The sequence below is a fragment of the Callospermophilus lateralis genome, chromosome 1, assembly GCF_048772815.1.
Source record: "Callospermophilus lateralis isolate mCalLat2 chromosome 1, mCalLat2.hap1, whole genome shotgun sequence".
Lineage (NCBI taxonomy): Eukaryota > Metazoa > Chordata > Mammalia > Rodentia > Sciuridae > Callospermophilus > Callospermophilus lateralis.
In genome coordinates, this window is record NC_135305.1 from 214916244 (window position 1) to 214934994 (window position 18751).

At 51.0% G+C, this 18751-nt stretch overlaps 1 protein-coding gene across 3 annotated transcripts; it reads left to right on the plus strand.

Moving 5' to 3' along the window:
* The first annotated feature begins 32 nt into the window (after positions 1-32).
* Man2b1 (mannosidase alpha class 2B member 1) lies at positions 33-17704 on the plus strand. Of its 3 annotated transcripts, XM_076847437.2 has the most exons (24): positions 33-225; positions 920-1022; positions 1180-1353; positions 2111-2304; positions 3993-4125; positions 4352-4497; positions 5089-5205; positions 8776-8858; positions 8953-9073; positions 9147-9225; positions 9380-9489; positions 9654-9761; positions 10108-10224; positions 10838-11029; positions 12601-12698; positions 12777-12894; positions 14223-14341; positions 14433-14534; positions 14666-14753; positions 14876-14956; positions 15518-15745; positions 16350-16505; positions 16606-16708; positions 17120-17704. In XM_076847437.2, exons 1-24 carry the CDS (start codon positions 67-69, stop codon positions 17233-17235), a joined length of 3045 nt encoding a protein of 1014 aa, XP_076703552.2. In that variant the 5' UTR covers positions 33-66; the 3' UTR covers positions 17236-17704. The 3 variants fall into 3 exon arrangements, with proteins under 3 accessions (XP_076703552.2, XP_076703532.2, XP_076703542.2); XM_076847417.2 differs by lacking the exons at positions 16606-16708; positions 17120-17704 and having other exon boundaries at positions 15518-16438; XM_076847427.2 differs by lacking the exons at positions 16606-16708; positions 17120-17704 and having other exon boundaries at positions 12777-12861; positions 15518-16438.
* The last annotated feature ends 1047 nt before the right edge of the window (positions 17705-18751 follow it).

Sequence of the window (18751 nt, forward strand, 5' to 3'; positions counted from 1 at the left end):
CGGAGCGCTCTTCTTGTATTGGCGGCGTCCGGGAAGCCCCCAGGAGATCGCGGCGGTGGCGGAGCTATGGGTCGCCGCGCGCAGGCTTCGTGGGTCTGCGCTGGCGGCTGCCAGGACGCCGCAGAGTCTTGGATGAACTCCCGCGCCCTGCGTGCGCCGCTCCTGCCTGTCTTTCTCTTTTTGCTGCTGCTGGCGGCTCCAGGCGCTCGAGCCGCCGGATACGAGGTGAGCCGGGCTCTCAGCGGAAATGTACAGTAGCCAGAGAAGCCCCGAGTACTGTCCCGAGATGTAGGTTACTTTGATCTGTAGTGCCTAGTGAATAGCTGTTGATACAACACTGTGGCCCGAGAGGCTGTCTGCACGCGTCCGAGAACCGGGCTGCACCGGACTGCACGCCCGCCCTCGCTCGCTCGGGTTGTGCGTGCACTTAACTGTGGAGGGGCAGCGAGCCGGTGGGAAGCAGCTGACTGACAGTGAGACTCTGGAGTTAGCCTGTCTGGAGTTCCAGTCTGGACTGCCCACTTCCTGGCTGCCTCCTTACGCAAGTCCCCTTCCCATTATATGCTTCAGTGCCCTCGCTTGAAAACCAGGCGTGATATTTATTGCTCCACTTCCCACAGTGGCGCAAACATAGCTACTACTGTGAATATTTCCTCGGGATGTGAATGAGGGCTGCCTTGTAGGGTTGTGCAAAGGGTGGGAGTTGTATCTGTGAGCAACTCTGTGTTCTACCCTGGAGGACCAGGCCTCCTGCATAGTCAGGATAAGGTAACAGCCTCTCTACCTCTCTGAGCCACTCTGAGATCAGGATTTATCTTTTGCTTCCCACATCCCCCGTCCCTACTTCCCAGTCTACCACTTAACCCCGGAGTTATTGACAGGCTGTGTGTGTGTGTGTGTGTTTGGGGTCCCTGCGCAGACCTGCCCGAGAGTGAAGCCAAACAAGCTCAATGTACACTTGGTGGCCCACACACATGACGACGTGGGCTGGCTCAAGACCGTGGACCAGTATTTCTATGGCAGTAAGTAGAGATTGGGGTTTGGCCCCTGTGACTCCCATGGCTCCTTTAATTCCCTCTGATACCTGGACTTTGTGGTGGAACAATTCATAGCCTTGGCTCCTGTGTCAAGAAATGTCCCTCTGACTCTGTTGGCCCTGCTTGGCCTGTGTATCCACAGTTCACAATGACATCCAGCATGCGGGTGTGCAGTACATCCTAGACTCGGTGATCTCCGCTCTCCAGGCGGATCCCAACCGTCGCTTCATCTATGTGGAAATTGCTTTCTTCTCTCGTTGGTGGCACCAACAGACAAATGCAACACAGGAAGTCGTGAGGAATCTGGTGCGTCAGGGTAAGCCTGCCCCAGGGAAGTGAAAAGAGGAAGCTTAGCCCAATTTGTTTTTGAAAACCTGGTTTCTGAGATTTTATCATGCTAGGTGCAAGCTGTTGGTCATGTGGTTTCACCAGCCTGGAATCCCTTAACTTGGAGAACTCTTTTTTTTCTTTTTTACTGGGGCATTCTACTAGTGAGCTACATCCCCAGCCCTTTTTTTAAATCTTAAGGTAGGGTCTCCTTGAGTTGCCCAGACTGGCTTGCAACTTTTGACCCTCCTGCCTTAGCCTCTGGAGTAGCTGGGATCATGGGCTGCTACCATGCCAGCCTAATTGGAGAATTCCTGGGCATCCTGCAAGGCCCCACCTCCAGTGGCTCTGAAAAGCCTGCCATGTCAGGTGGGGGTAGTACACATCTGTAATCCCAGCCACTTGGGAGGCTGAGGCAAGAGGATGGCAAGTTGGAGGCCAACCTCAGATACTTAGTGAGATCCTGTCTTAAAATTAAAAATAAAAAGGGCTAGGGATGTGGCTCAGTGGTAAAGTACCTCTGAGTTCAATCTCCAGAACCCTCCAAAAAATTTTAAAGGGGGCTAGGGCTGGGTGGGGGAGGGAAGCCTGGCATGAAAGGGCCCTCTTTACCAAATCTGGCTCACTGGCCAGAAAGTGCCCCTTCTTTTCCTTTGAGGCTGGAGTGTGCAGGCAGGTCTTCCAATTCTAGGATCACCCACCCAGCCCTACACATAAAAGCTCCAGTCTTGACTCTCTTTGCACAGGGCGCCTGGAGTTTGTCAACGGTGGCTGGGTGATGAATGATGAGGCCACCACATACTACGGGGCCATTGTGGACCAGATGACACTTGGGCTGCGCTTTCTAAAAGATACTTTCGGCAATGACGGGCGTCCCCATGTGGCCTGGCACATCGACCCCTTTGGCCACTCTCGTGAACAGGCCTCCTTGTTCGCCCAGGTGCTGTACAGACCTCTCTTGGACCCCTCTCCACAGGCATCATGTCCTCCGGAAGTGACTGAAGCCCCACTCTTTCCTTGTGATCTCAAGTGAACCAGACCTTGCCTGCTGGGACCTCCCTTACTCCCGCCCCTTGGGTGAACTTGATACTTTTTTTTTCTCTTTTTGGTGCTGGGGATTGAACCCAGGACCTCACACTAGCTAGACAAGTGCTCTACCACTGAGTTATAGCCCTAAGCCCATCCTGGGTGAACTGGAATCTGGTGTCCCTCTACGGTTCTGGCCTTGCTTTAAGTTCAGTTTCATTACCTGTGTGAGCATCCATCCTCAGGCTGCAGGAAGAGGAAGGCCTCCTTTTGGCTTTGACAGAGCTGGGGAGGGGGAAGTGAGTCTGGCTTAGACCTGTCCCCTCCATTCTGCCTGTGGGTTTTTTTTTTTTTAGAAAAGGGAAAAACAGAGCTGGGGATGTGGCTCAAGTGGTAGTGTGCTCGCCTAGCATGCATGAGGCACTGGGTTCGATTCTCAGCACTACATAAAAACAAAATATTGTGTCCACCTACAACTAAAAAATAAATATTTAAAAAAAAAAAGAAAAAAAGAAGTTTTACTGCAACATATTGTATTTTATATAGTTGTAGTTTGTCACGATACCTTTTTAAAATAATTTAAAAAAATATTTATTTCTTTAGTTTTAGGTGGACACATTTATGTGGTGCTTAGAATCGAACCTAGTGCCTCACGCACGCTAGGCGAGCACGCTACCACTTGAGCCATATCCCCAGCCCTAAAAAATTTTTTAATAAGTATTTTTTTTAGTTGTAATTGACACAATACCTTTATTTATTTGTTTTTATGTGGTGCTGAGGATCGAATCCAGGGCCTTGCACGTGCTAGGCAAGCGCTCTACCACTGAGCCACAACCCCAGCCTCACAATACCTTTATTTTATTTTTTTATGTGGTGCCAGGGATCAGACCCAGTGCCTCACACATGCTAGGCAAGCGTTCTACCACTGAGCCACAGCCCTGTTTTATTGCTTCGATAGCAAAGGAGAAACACTGGGGACTCCTATCCCAGAGGCTGTGATTCCACCCAACAGCAGGAACTAGGGGCTTTTTTTTGGGGGGGGGGCACTGGGGATTGAACTCAGGGGCACTCAACCATTGAGCCACACCCGCAGCCCTATTTTGTATTTTATTTAGAGACAGGGTTTCACTGAGTTACTTAGTGCCTCACCATTGCTGAGGCTGGCTTTGAACTCGCAATCCTCCTTTCTGAGCCTCCCAAGTACTGGGATTACAGGCATGTGCCACTGCACCCAGTGGACTGGGGGTCTTAAAGAGGTGATTCAAAGGCTGCATTTCTGTCTTTTCTGGTGGAAGTGTAATTCACTTGTTAATTTGGGAGCTAGTCATTCCTGAGATCTTCTGGTACCATCCCAAGGTCTAGATGGCTTCATTCCTATAGTGGGTGTGTGCTCAGGTGGTGAAGCCTGTGGTGTATTCTGACCCTTCCCAAGCTTGGAGATAAACTGGAGGCCTCCTTAGTTTCTGTTCCTCTTCCTTTGTACTTATGTCTTGACCAGTCCTTCCCCAGCCGAGCAGCGCTTGTGGGTGAGAGGCCTCTGCCTGCTTGTGGGTGAGAGGCTCTGCCTGCTTATTCACACCGTCTCCTCTGCTCCACCTCCAGATGGGCTTCGATGGCTTCTTCTTGGGGCGCATTGATTATGAAGATAAACAGATCCGGGCTGAAAGAAGGGAGATGGAGCAGATGTGGAGGGGCAGCACCAGTCTGAAGCCTCCCACTGCTGACCTCTTCACTGGTGAGGAGGGGAAGTGGGGGCAGGGCCCTGCTCAGAAGGGCCCTGGGCCTGATTCAGTGATGTACAGTCTTAAAATCCCTAACCATTTGGAAACAAGCTGTCTGTATTTTCCTTTTGCAATGGGCCTTGCAAATCCTGAAGCCCATTCTGGGTGGCACATGGCAGGCTTGGACCCCAGGGCAGTTCTGGGGCACTGGGCACCCTCTGAGCCTGGTGTGGTCTACAGGTATACTCCCCAACAATTACAACCCACCGGAAAAGCTATGCTGGGATATGTTGTGCACCGACAGTCCTGTGGTAGAGGATCCCCGCAGCCCTGAATACAATGCCAAGAGCCTGGTCGATTACTTCCTGAAGCTGGCCACTAGCCAGGTAATCCAGAGGTCCAGAACCTGCATGACCAGCATGTACCATGCATTGAGCCTTTCCCCTGGCTCAGGGGGATACCCATGGGTAAAAGGAGAAGATGCACTGAATGTTATTATTCTGTTCACCATCACCGTGTCCTTCCTCTCAGATTTATGTGCACCCTTCATTAGAAGCACGCAAGAGATAGCATCACAGTGCTGTGGGCCCTTGTCTGTGTAGTGGGCCCAAGAAAACTGTTAGACAATCAGTGTCTCTTTATATCTGTCCCTATGCTCCATGTACCACTTTTTTTGGGGGGGGGTACCAGGGATTGAACCCAATGGTGCTTTACCATTGAGCCACATCCCCAGCCCTTTTCTCTATTTTATTTAGAGAAAGGGTCTTGCTGAGTTGCTTAGGGCCTTGCTAAGTGTGTGAGGCTGGCTTTGAACTAGCAATCCTCCTGCCTCAGCCTCCTAAGCTGCTAGGATTACAGGAGTGCGCCACCCTGCCCAGCTATACCACATATATTCTTGGCTACATATATACCAAGGCACAGCTAGCCACAGGGGTTTCTAGGACATCCTGGCCTGAGGACTCCCCTCTTTCCTGCAGGGCCAGCAGTACCGCACCAACCACACCATGATGACCATGGGCTCAGACTTCCAGTATGAGAACGCCAACCTGTGGTTCAAGAACCTTGACAAGCTCATCCAGCTGGTCAATGCTCAGGTCAGTGTGGCCACCCTGTGGCAGCTGTGGACAGGCATGTATTAATCTGCTATCACTATAACAAGTGCCTGAAATAATCCAATTATAAGAAGGAAAGGATTAGCCAGGCATGGTGGGACACACCTGTAATCCAAGTTACTCTGGAGGCTGGGTTAGAAGGATCACAAGTTCAAGGTCAGTCTGGCAACTTAGTGAGACCCTGTCTCAAAATTAAATAAAAAGGGCTGGGGCTGGGGATATGCTTGTCTAGTGTGTATGAGGCCCTGGGCTCAGTCCCTGTGAGAGAGGGAGAAGGGCTATTTTGCTATAATTTTGGAGGTTGCAGTCCACACTCAGTTGGCCCGGTTGCTTTTGGGCCTGCGGTCAGGCAGCACATGATGCAGGAGCAAGTGACAGAGTGAAGCTACTCACCTCATGGCCAGGGAGTGAGACAGAGTAAGAGGAAGGAGCTGGGGTCCCACTAATCCCTTCGAGGGCATACCCGAGTGACTTCAAGACCTCCCATGGGTTCCACCTCTTCAAGTTTTCATCATCTCCCAGAGCACCACGCTGGAAACCAGGCCCTGAACACATGTGCTTGGGGGACATTGCAGATCCAAACTGTAGCCACGTGCGTGCTTGTATCCCTTTGGCTTAGCTCATGTTTATAGAGTGTTATTTTTCAGTTGCTACTGAAAGAAATTACCACAAGCTGAGCTGCTCCAAACATACATGGTTATGCAGTCCTTGGGCCAGAGTCTGGCAGCAGCCTCACTGGGCAAGAACCGAGGTCTTGGCAGAGTTTAGGAGATAGGTGTTGCTCCTTCTAGAGGCTTCCTCCATTTCTTGCTCATGCTGCTTCCTCCTCTTCCAAAGCCACAGGGCTTGCCTCCCCTCTGCTCCACACCACGTCCCTCTTCCAGGTTCCCCCCTTCCTTTTTTTTTTTTTTTTTAACCAGGGATTGAACCCAGGGACACGTAACCACTGAGCCACATCCCCAGAACACACCCGCCCCCCACTTTTTTTTTTTTTTTTAATTTTAGACACAGGGTCTCCCTGAGTTGCTTAGGGCCTTGCTAAGTTCGTGAGGCTGACTTTGAACTCCCAATCCTCCTGCCTCAGCCTCCTGAACCACTGGGGTGCCACCATGCCTGGCTTCCATCTTACTTTAAAAAATATATTTATATATAATTTGTAAATACATATTTACGTATTTTATATTTATTTTTATATATTTATTATATATTTACTTAGACACTGTAGATGGACAGAATGCCTTTATTTATTTTTATGTGGTCCTGAGGATTGAACCCAGTGCCTCACATGTGCTAAGCAAGAGCTCTACCACTAAGCTACCCCTTCCTCTTCCAGTCTTAAAGATCCTTGTGATTATGTTGGGCCTCCCAGCTAATCCAGGATAATCTATGTTAAGGTCATCTAGTTAACACCCTTAATTCCATTTTTTATTCCCCTTTGCTAAATCACCCATGATAGTCACAGGTTCTGGGATCAGGATGTAGACATCTTTGGGTTGTCATTATTCTAGCCAACACAGATATAGTGATGTGTCCCTGTAAGTGGCCAGTGCTGTGTGCACAAGCAATCATTCTTTCCCATCAGCAGATAAATTTGTCTCCTTTCTTCTGAGAAGCCCCTTCCCATCAATCCTGTTCTCACCACTTGGGTAGTCACTGCATTGTTGTCTCCTAGTCACCCCAGGACTACTGTTTCACCAAAACAGCTCTCAGGAACCATTGAGGGTCTTCCAGAAGACATATATCAGCCCTCCCCATGCTCCTGGTTCGCACAGAGCCTACACTACCTTGACCACTTCGTCCTGCAAATACCATGTCCCTGGGCTGCCATGAGGTCATGCTCTTTTACCACTGACTGCTCCTCTGCTGACTTCACTTTGCAAACTCTGGATATGAAGTTCCTGGGTTCAAACCTGGCTTTGCCATTTGCTGTTCTGTAACTTTGAGAAATATATTTAAATAATTAGTATGCTTGTTTTCTCATTATGTCCTATGAAATGGACCTAGGTGGCCCCCACTTCATCAGGGTGCTAACGAGAGTTTAATGAATTCATTTGCACTAATCAGTATATCAGTGCCTGGCACACAAAGCATCTTAGTGGATGCTGATGATTCAGAGTGCTGGAGATGGGACCAGGGCTTCCGGCATGCTAGGCAAGCTCTACTATTGAGCTACACTGCATCCCTAACTGTTTATTATTATCTTTCTAACTGAAAACCTTCTGTTCCTCCTTTAAGACACAGCTGAAATATCCAAAAAGCCCTCGCCACACTTCAGTTACAGCCTTTCCTCTTTGTGCTTAAAGCAGCTCCCATTAACACCTGTGATGCCACATCCAGGTGGATCATAGCCAAGTAGCCATCTCCATTCAACATCTCTCTCCTTTACTTGCTGTGAATTCCATAATGGTGGAGTCTGGCTTCTCTGATTTTAGACTGAGCCTGCAGTTCTGAGCATATTGAAGAACTGGGTGGTTATTTGCTGAGTGAAAAATAGTATATGTGCCAGGTGCAGTGGCACACACCTGTAATCCCAGCTGCTTTGCAGGCTGAAGCAGGAGGATGGCAAATTCAAAGCCAGCCTCAGCAACTTAGTGAGACCCTAAACGATTTAGCAAGAACCTATCTCAAAAAATAAAAAATTCCCAGTCATTAAACACCCCTGGGTTTCATTCCTGGTACAAAAAAAAAAAAAAAAAAAACAGTATGCATAGGTGTGTCTACATTCTACATGTAAGCAGATGCAGTTCATGGTTCCATGTCCATAGGTTTAACTACTTTAATATTTGGGGAAAAACTTGCATCTGTACTGAACATGTACATTTTCTTTTCAGTTCCCCCAAACAATACAGTATAACAACTATACACAACAGAGCATTTACATTGTATCATGCATTACAAATCATCTAGAGGGGATTTAAAGTATAGGTGAGGATGTACATAGTTTATATGCAAGTACTATACAATTTTATATAAAGGTCTTTAGCATCCAAGGAATTGGTATCCAGGGGGAGGGTCCTGGAACCAGTTCCACCAGTTCCTGGAGGAAACCAGGAGAGGCCTATATGTCTATGTGTGCACCATTAAAGGAATGCATGTCCATGTAAGTCCCTTCATTCACTCAAATGCTGACTGAGCACCTACTGTGAATACTGGGAACACAGCATGGGCAGAGCAACCATTCTTTTCCTCAACTGGCAGAGGTGGCATGGCACACCTGTTGCCCCAGCTGCTTGGGAAGCTGAGGTGGGGAATTTTAGTAAGATTTCAGGTTTATTCTTGTCAGGATTCCTGAAACTCAGGCCTCAACCCAACTTTCTTTTTTCTCCTGGAGCTGAGGATTGAACCCAGGACCTTGTGCAAGGGAAGCAAGCACTCTACTAACTGAGCTATATCCCCAGCCTCTCAACCCAAATTTGTTTTCGTACTTGACCATTGGTTTGTACTCACAACGTGTATTCAGAGAACAAAATCTACTGGATGCATGAATGTGCACACCTGTGGGCCCCTGGAAGATACGGACTTCCAAGGGCTCACACATGCCTTCCCCAGCAGCAGGCAAACGGGAGCGGGATCCATGTTCTCTACTCCACCCCTGCTTGTTACCTCTGGGAGCTGCACAAGGCCAACCTCACCTGGTATTTAGTGGGACTGGGGAGCTTGCGGGGCGAGGCCGGGTTGTTGGCATGTTCCGCGGGTTTTGACGCTGACTCAATTGCTCTTCCGCCCCAGGTCGGTGAAAAAGGACGACTTCTTCCCTTATGCTGACGGCCCGCACATGTTCTGGACTGGCTTTTATACCAGCAGGCCGGCGCTCAAACGCTTCGAGCGCCTCAGTTACAAATTCCTGCAGGTGAATGGGTGCTGGGCTCCATGGGGCAAAACTCAGGGAGGCCCAGGGCCCCAACACACCCCTTTCTCCCCAGGTGTGCAACCAGCTGGAGGCGCTGGCAGGTCCTGCGGCCAGCCAAGGACCATATGGCTCGGGAAACTGTGCGCCTCTGAGTAGGTGTCGGGCAGACGAGGGGAGGGGCTCGCGGCTTACGTTAGAAACCACCTCAGGCTACCTCCTAAACCTGCCCTGACCCGACCTTTCGCGTCCCCTTGGGAAAGGGGCCGGATTCCGCGGAGACCCCACCCATTTACCGTCTGTACGCAGATGAGGCGATGGCGGTGCTCCAGCACCACGACGCAGTCACCGGCACCGCTAGGCAACTCGTGGCGGACGATTATGCGCGTCAGCTGTCAGAAGGCTGGGGCCCCAGCGAGGTGCGTGGGGCGGGGCCTTGGAGAATGGGTGGAGCCGAGAGGAGTTCATTGGTCAGGTCTTGAGGAGGCGGGGCCTCGGCGCGAGGGGCGGAGACAGGCAGGGGCCGGTGGAGATCCGGGTGAGGCTGGTGGCGAGCTGACCCAGTCCTTGCGCCCTTCCTTAGGTTCTCCTGAGCAATGCGTTGGCGCGGCTCAGCGGCTCCAAGAAGACCTTCACGTTCTGCCGCGACCTCAACATCAGCATCTGCCCGCTCAGCCAGAAATCAGCGAGTGTGAGCCCCGGCAGGAGGGGCAGGGCTGGGAAGCGGGTTCGTGGGTGGGACCCTAGCACGCGAAATCCCACAGATGGGCGAAGAAAAGGCGGGTGTTGCGCTGAGGCGCTCCTTAAGGTGTGGTTACGTAGTTTTTTTTTTTTTTTTTTTTTTGTCGGAGGACCGTCCTTGGGTGAGATTGCTTGGCGTTCAATGAAGCTAGGACAGGACAGGGACTATGGCACCACAAGGGGGTGGCTCGTCTTGAAAGACCATGCGTGGCCTCACTGGGACCCTGCCCCACCCGGGAGATGAATTTGGAGAAAGCCTGCTGTGATCCATTTCCTCTCTGACCCTTTCCCCCTAGTTCCAGGTCATCCTTTATAATCCCCTGGGGCGGAAGGTGGATCATATGGTGAGGCTGCCAGTCAGCAAGAGCAGTTTCCACGTGAAGGATCCCAGTGGCCAGACTGTGCCCAATAGTGTGAGCTCATATAATGGGTATTAACCCCTCGGTCCTTGCTGTCTTCTCATGGACACTCCTCATGAGCCTCTCTTCCTCTTCTGCATATCTTCCCCCTCTGTCCCTTAATATTGTCCCCCACCCCTTGGAAACAACTCCCTCCCATAAGGGCTTCCCCTTTCTAGTATCCACCCAGGAAATTTTCTTCCTGTTCACAGATAGCCCTTTTATCCCAGAAGCTCTCTCCCTTGAGCCTATTTCTCACCTAGACTCTCCTCCTCACCTTCAGGATCTCTTCCCCTACTTCCGCTCCCTCAGTTCTCCAAGACCCCCACAGTCTTCACCCTCCTAGTGGATTCTTTTTTCCTCCTTAGGAATCTTTGCAATGCCCCCTACCTCCATGCTGGGGATGAACTCCGGATGGCATGCATGTTAAGCACAGCTCTAACACTGAGCCGTACCCCAACCTCTGCAACTTTTTTGGGGGGAATATGACACCCTACTCTCCCAACACCTAGATTTCTTCTCCCCATCCCAGAACTCTTTCCTTTCCTTGCGTTGGATGCCTCCCCTATGATTGGCTCTCTAGGTGTATTTACAGCTCTTCACTCAGTCTCCCTCCTCCCTTACCCAGGTGGTGGTGGTTCCCAGTGCTGAGCCTCAGGAGCACTACCCAGAGCTGGTTTTCTCTGCATCAGTGCCTGCCTTGGGCTTCAGCATCTACTCAGTAACCAAGATTTCTCACCGGAAGCCCTTGATCCCTCTTCCAAATTCCATTTCCCGGAAGTTCAGGTCCCGGTTCCGTGTCTTAGCAATTGAAAATGAGGTGAGACCCTGTTTGAATTCCTTTCACTGCCCCTGTGACAAATTGAAATGTCAAGGTGAGCTGCTGGGTGAGCGTCCTTTATTTAGCATCACCACCTCTGGTTGTGTCCTTGAGTGAGTAACATCCATCGGAGCCCCAATGTCCTATTGTGGAGCTATTGTGAGGATCCAGTAGGATTGTGGGTGGCACTTGTTAGGTATATCACAACTGATGGTCGATGGGGGCTTGCAATTTTAGAGGAGGGGTGGCAAAGAAGGTGACATTTAAATTGAGACCTAGGCTGGAGTTGTAGCTTGGGGTAGAATTCTTGCCTAGCATGCACAGTATTCTGGCTTCAGTCCCCAGCACTGAAAATAAGTAAACACCTGAGGAAGGGAGTCATGTGGCTATCTGGGGGAAGAGGAATTTAGGCAGGCAAAAGAACATAGCAGACACAAAGCCCTCAGATTGTGAGGGCCTTAAGAATGGAGAGGAAGAGTTTGGCTCTTACTCTGAAGGGGCCATGGGCAGGACAAGGCTGCCTTAAGACTGTCATGAGGGACTGGGGAGCTAGCTCAGTTGGTAGAGTGCTTGCCTCGCATGCACAAGGTCTTGGATTCAATCCCCAGTACCACACACACACACACACACACACACACACACACTGTCATGAGTGGCCAGTCAGGAGTGCAGATGCCTGTAATCCTACTTGCTCAAAAGGCTGAGGCAAGAGGATCAAAAGTTCAAGTCCAGGCTGAGCAATTTAGCAAAAATCTATCTCAAAACAAAAAAATGACTTGGGGCTGGGCGTGGCACATGTCTGTAATCCTAGCAGCTCAGGAGGTGAGACGGGAGGGTCACAAGTTCAAAGCCAGCTTCAGCAATTTGGCAAGGCCCTAATCAATACAGTGAGACCCTGTCTCCAAATAAAATGCAAAAACAGGATAGGATGTGGCTCAGTAGTTAAGCACCCCTGGGTTCAATCCCTGGTACCAAATAAATAAATGACTTGGGATGTGGCTCAGTGGTACAGTAGTTGCCTAGCATGTGCAAAAGCCTGGGTACAATCCTCAGTACTTGGGGGAAAAAATCCTATTTTATGATGATGTTGCTATAAAAGATAAATACAATCTAGGCAAGTTTCATTACGATACGTTTATTATTATTCTATCCATGTTTTCTTCTGCTCCTAAAAGAAATGAAAACATTTCTAAGTGTCTCATGGGTCCTGGCATGGTGGCTCTGTGTTAGATATACACATGGGCCCTTGTCTGGAGCAGATGAGGGCTATTATTAGATTTAGGGTTTCACAGGTACCTCTAGCTATGCAAGCATGAGCAGATTATGGGGAATGAACATAGAAGAAAGGGGACCTCTAGAGGCCAGCTGCATAAGTCCTGAGAGGCCTCGGAGTGGGGAGCGGCTTGATTGAGAGCAAGATTGACGGGAAGAGCGAGTAGGGTTTGCCAAGAGGGTCAAGTGCAAAGTGGGTAGAAATCAAGATGACTCCAGGTTTTGTCCTGGGCCCTGGGAAAGATGGAGCTGCCATTGCTGAAGTGATGGTCACCCTCTGTCCACCCTTTACTGCCTAGTACATTCGGGCCACATTCAACCCTGACACAGGGTTCTTGACAGAGATCAGGAACAAGGACAAGAATCTCCTGTTACCTGTGAACCAATCCTTCTTCTGGTGAGAGAGGATCATCAGGGCTGAGTGGGGGTGTAGAGTAGAGGCCCTTTATGTGACTCTCACTTGCTTTGGTCCCAGGTATGGTGCCAGTTCAGGTGATCTGGAAAGCTGGCAGACCTCTGGGGCCTACATCTTCAGACCTGAAGGACGGAAACCATATCCTGTGAGCCACTATGCTCAGATCCGCCTGGTGAAGGTCATGAATAAGGAGTGGGAAGCTGGGGATTGGGGTGGGGGTGTGTGGAACCTGAGAGGGTGATGTGCCAAGTGTAGGATGAGGGGGGGGAGGATTTACATCTCCTTTAGATGGGGGCTAAGACCTGAGGGTGCTTCTGTAGGGCTGATATTTATGGCTGCTTCTACAATTCTCTCCCAAAACGTTTACATCTACTGTGGGAGGCAGAATTATACTTAGCTTTGGAAACTGGAGGTGAATAGGGAGAGTTAAGAGCAGGTGCAAGAGTCACCCAGGTCTGTGGTATAAGTTTATATCTTGGGGCTGGGGATGTAGCTCAGTGGTAGAGTGCTTGCTTTGCATGTACAAGAACCTAGGTTTGATCCCCAGCACCACAAAATAAAAATGTTTATATCTGGAGTGGATATTTGAGAATCCACACTTGTGCTGGGCACGGTGCTGCACACCTGTAATCCTGGGGATTTGGGAGGTTGAGGCAGGAAGATCAAAAGTTCAAAGCCAGCCCCAGCAACTTAGTGAGGCCCTAAGCAATTTAGAAAGACCCTGTCTCAAAGTAAAAAAAGAGAATTCACATTATATAGTGCTCTCACTTAGGGTGGACATCTGAGGTTGTGTCTGGCTGAGAACAGTGGTTTCCTAGGACATTTCACTGATGTTTTCTCTTAGGGAAAGATAATGGCAAGGTTCATATTTTACATGAAGGGGACTTGAGGTTAATATTGGCATTCCTGGGTCATGTATTGGGACACAAGTTGGACTGTTCCAACAGAGTTACTCCAATTAACTGTATCTACAAGATAGAAGTTCTTTCCTTCTAACAGAAAGTTTGGCTGGGCCATCTAGGGAAGGGGGGATGGTTCCAGAGTCACCTGCCTGTCTTGTTGCTCTAACATTCTTAGTGTTCAGCTTCTACCTCAGATCTAAGATGGCTGCTCAAGATCTAGCCATGGCATCTGCATTTGAGCCAGTGGGAAAGGGAAAGGGGCAAGGAGCATTGTTCATACAGCTTTGATCATTTTCCACAGGGCAGACCATGATCATGTAGCTACAGACAGTCTCACAGAAGACTCAACAAGATAGTCTGTATTTCAGACAGCCACATGCCAAATTAGAATCCTGTTCTAAGGAGGAAAGACAGGGTAATGGTAGGCAACAAGCATGTATGCCACACTCCAGAATTAGGTGGCAGTGACTGAGGGAAAGTGTGGGTGTTACACCTAGACAGGAGAAAGGTGTGTGGGAATCCCAGCCCCAGGCAGCCAGATGTTTGAGGGCTCACCTCTGCCTGGTATGGGCTGACGTCTGTCCTGCGTACCATGTGCCTACAGACACCTTTGGTGCAGGAGCTACACCAGAATTTTTCAGCCTGGTGTTCCCAGGTGGTTCGCCTGTACCAGGGACAGCGTCACCTGGAGCTAGAGTGGACAGTGGGGCCGATACCTGTGGGGTAAGTGGCGCAGGCTGGGATCCTGGTGGGGGAGCAAGAGCAAAGTGGAATTTAGGCAAGGCCCCCAACCTTGCCATCCCTTTGGGTACAGTGAAGGCTGGGGAAAGGAGGTCATCAGTCGCTTTGACACACCGCTGAAGACAAATGGGCTCTTCTACACAGACAGCAATGGCCGGGAGATACTGCAGAGAAAGTAAGGGGGCTGAGGTGTGTGGGGGCCCACTGGCAGTGAGGATCATTTGCATGTGGGAGGGAGGGGATGAAGGGGGAGTGAGGAGCAGGGGAACCAGACTCCAAGCTTGACCAAGTCACATCCCACCCCAGGCGGGATTATCGGCCCACCTGGGAACTGGACCTGTGGGAGCCTGTGGCTGGAAACTACTATCCTGTCAACACTCGGATTTACATCAAGGTACCCCTCCCCACCCTGCAGAGTGAGAATGACCTCATTCCCAGTGTCTCCCATATACCTGGGGGCGGGGGAGGGGGCTGGTTCATAGCAGGACCCCTCGTTCTCACCCTCCCCCCCTCTAGGATAGGAATATGCAGCTGACAGTGCTCACTGACCGCTCCCAGGGGGGCAGCAGCTTGGGAAATGGCTCACTGGAGCTCATGGTGAGTTGAGTCCCAGCCCCATCCAAGTCAGGCTCCTCCCAGGACCACGATGGCCTTTTCTGTCCCAGGTCTCTGCTGTGTCCTCCACTAAGCTGAGAACTCTATTTCTTTTTTAATTTTTTTTTTTTTTTTTTTTTTTTAGTTGTAGTTGGACACAATACCTTTATTTTTAATTTATTTTTATGTGGTGCTGAGGATCCAACCCAGCACCTCGAACGTGCAGGGCTAGCCGTCTACCGCTCAGCCCCAGCCCCAGCCCTGAGAACTCTATTTCTGTGTGGGACTTTTCCTTCAGTCCCTAAGGAGCCCTCCCCCACACCCAACACCCCACCAACCCCATCCCCACCCCTCCCTCCACCCTCCCCCGCCCCGCCAGACCCTGACCTGCCCTATTTAGGCCTCCCTATCATTCTGGTCCCCTTACCAGACCCTGACCATCGTTACCCATTTCTACCCCCCCCCCCGCCTTTTTTTGTCTTGAAATTCCTGAGCCCTTTACCCCATTTCTGGCCCAGAGATGCCCGGTAGACCGCACCCTTTCCTGGCCACTCTCCCTGCCAGGTGCACCGAAGGCTGGTGAAAGATGACGGTCGTGGGTTACAGGAGCCACTGACAGAGAAGGGGTCCGGACTGGTGGCACGAGGGCGCCATCTTGTGCTGCTGGACAGGGTGGGTGAGGCGGCCGCTGGGCACCGGCTGCTGGCAGAGAAAGAGGTCCTAGCTCCACAGGTGGTGTTAGCCCCAGATGGCGGAGCCCTCTACCACCCCCAGGCCACCCCACGCATGCAGGTGAGGGGCGGCACGCAGGTGAGGGGCGGCGGGAAGGGCAGAAAGGACAGGAATATAACCTGTGGGGAGTGGAGTAGGGTACAGGTTTTCCTGGGCAAAGCCTGGTCCCCATTAGCCCTGGGGCGGCTCAGCCCCTGCCGTCCCGCCCCCATCCCAGTGCCAGCCCAGTACCAGCCACCCCTACCCGGGAGAGAGCCACCTCACGCCCCTTCACTGCCTCCTCACCTTGATCCTACCTGGACTCCCTTGAGCCCCGCCTTCCCTACTGCTCACCTCCCCAGCCTCTGTCCCTCTAAGCCAGTCCCACGTCTCCATGGCTTGCGCAGCTCCCCAACGGTGTCCAGCCTTGGCCTTGATCACTTCTGCCTCTTCTGGGCTTGGATCTGCATGGCCACCCCCCTGCCCGAAAACCTGGGCCCACCCCATTCCCTCTTTGGCTCAGCTCTTAGCCTTCACAAACCTGAAGTTTCCTTTTAGTCGAGCCCCTCCCCTCTGGTTAAGCCCCGCCCCCTACAGCCTGGTGTGTTTTCCTGGCCGGGCAGAGCCCCGCCCCTCTCGGTCCAAGACCCTTCCCTCCCAGACTCAGCCCGCCCCGCTACCGCAGTTCTCCGGACTGCGGCGAGAGCTGCCCGCCTCAGTGCACCTGCTCACGCTGGCCCGCTGGGGCCTTAACAAGCTGCTGCTGCGCTTTGAACATCAGTTCACAGTGTGGGAGGATTCAGGCCGCAACCTGAGCGCCCCTGTGACCTTGGACTTGCGGGTAAGGAGGGCAGAGGTGGGCAGGAGAGAGGCAAGAGAGAGGGGCAGAGGCAGAACTCGGCTTTGCCCAGCATTCAGCATGTACTACCCACTCCCCGCAGGATCTCTTCTCCAGCTTCACCATTACCCACGTGCAGGAGACCACTCTGGCGGCCAACCAGCCCCGTGCCAGTGCCTCGAGGCTCCAGTGGACACTAAAGGATGGTGAGGACCTGCTTTGGGTCCTGCCTGGGGTCAGCAGCTGGGGTGGTGCGTGAGATGTGGGAATGTTGGCCAGGACCTACTACGGAGCCTGAGGGCCTGGGACAGCACCAGAGGCAGGCTAGGTCTTAAGGGTCACAAGTGGGTCCCACAAACTAGCAATGCGACTTGAAGTTTGGAGGTGTTTAGTGACGAGAACAGGATTTGAGAGTCTCCATCAGTGTCTAGGTCTGGAAGGGTCAGCTCAAGGATTCGAGGACCTCAGGCTGGCATTCCAGCAGGGGGAAATGGTTCAAGGGTCAGGGCATGGGGTCCTGGGGACAGACTTGGGGGTGGCTAGGCCCAGGGGAGGGGATACAGGGTGAGACAGAGGACATCTGGGCCCCTTACAACTCCTTCCCCATCCCTCCACAGGTCCTACTCCCCACCCTGCACCATTCACACTGGACCCATCCTCCATCACCCTACAGCCCATGGAAATCCGCACCTTTGTGGCCTTAGTCCAATGGAAGGGCGGCTGGACCCTCTAGGAGGGCCCCTTCAGTACCTGAACCCCAGCTCTGGGGGAGGGGGCAGACTCCCTTCTCATTCTGCTGCTGCCGCCTACAACTGCCATTAAAATGCCACTACTGCCTGGTGCAGTGGTGCATGCCTGTAATCCCAGTAGCTCAGGAGTCTGAGTCCGGAGGATGGCAAATTCAAATCTAGCCTCAGCAACTTGGCAAGGCCCTAAGCAACTTAGTGACACCCTGTTTCAAAATAAAAAGTTTTTTTTTTAAAAAATGGGCAAGGGATGTGGCTCAGTGATTAAGCACCCCTGGGTTCAATCTGATACAACATAATAAATTAAAATATGCCATTATTAAGATTTTTTACGTATTTATTAGACATCTGTATAATTTTTAATGGACTATATGCTCATATATTTTGTCCATTTTTAAAATGGGTTATTAGTTTTCTGAGTTATAATAACAGCTCTTTATTATTCTACAAACAAGTCCTTTGTCAGACATGGAACTTATAAATGTTTTCCCAAACTGTAACTTGCTTTTTCACTTTGTTAGCATTATCTTTTATTGTTGGTGGGGTTCTTTGGGTTTTTGCCATTACTAAGATTTAAGAGGGTTGTCTTATGATTGTGTTGCTTTATTTTGGGGAAGGGGCAGAGAATGCATGACCCAGAATGATGAGCAAATCCTAGCTCAGCCCTGAACTGAGGTGGAGGTCATTTACCTGTCTGACTCCCCATACTGGACTCTACTGTTCTCACCCCCGACTGCCGCAGTCTGGCTGGGCACAAATCACGAGCCACTGAAGCAGGAACAAACTTTATTTTTGAACTGCAAGAAAAAAATCTCACACAGGCTCCTGGGGAATTCTCCCGAATGCCACGAGGCTAATCCAGGAACCCCCAGCCGGAAATATCTCTCCCGGAAATCCCTCCTCCTGCACTTCCCCAACCAATGGGAACTCTCGGGGAATCCCCGGGAATCCCCAGAAATCCCCAGGAGAACTCCAAAATAGTGCGAGAACTCAAAAGTAGCAGCAGAGGCGGATAGTAATGCCTTGCCTGTCAATCAATACTGTTGGCAAAATGCCAGGGGCTATACAGACTCAGCTGTGGCTCTCAGCATCTCCCCACTTCTATTTAAGTAAACAACAAGCCACCCTGCCTGTTAGGTAGTCCAATTCAACATATGGTCCTTACCTGTCATCGGATGAACTGACCTCTAGGCGTCAGCCTCTTGTCTTAGGTTGGTACCACTGCAATTGGATCATACCTGTCACTGACTACCGGTCCAGCATACAGCCATACTTGTGGATAGGCCTTTGCACCAGTGGGGGGGGTGAGGTTCTTTGCCTCACCTCTGTTGGTCTCCAAATTTGGCTTTGGTGCCAGTGGGGGGGGGGTGAGGTTCTTTTCCTCACCTCTGTTGGCCCCCAAATTTTAGACCATCACTAGTAGAAGGGAGGAGGATGCAAAATGCCATGACACTAAGCCAATTGAGGGCTCCTTTGAAAAATTGTACCACCAGTGACACCATC

What these genes read in the sequence shown, in the direction of transcription:
- Man2b1 (XM_076847417.2), top strand. Translation starts at nt 67, where the DNA reads ATGGGTCGCCGCGCGCAGGCTTCGTGGGTCTGCGCTGGCGGCTGCCAG. An exon ending in CACAAGGCCAACCTCACCTG is followed by an intron (nt 8,859 to 8,952) that starts GTATTTAGTGGG and finishes CTTCCGCCCCAG; the next exon opens with GTCGGTGAAAAAGGACGACT. An exon ending in TCAGCCAGAAATCAGCGAGT is followed by an intron (nt 9,762 to 10,107) that starts GTGAGCCCCGGC and finishes CTTTCCCCCTAG; the next exon opens with TTCCAGGTCATCCTTTATAA.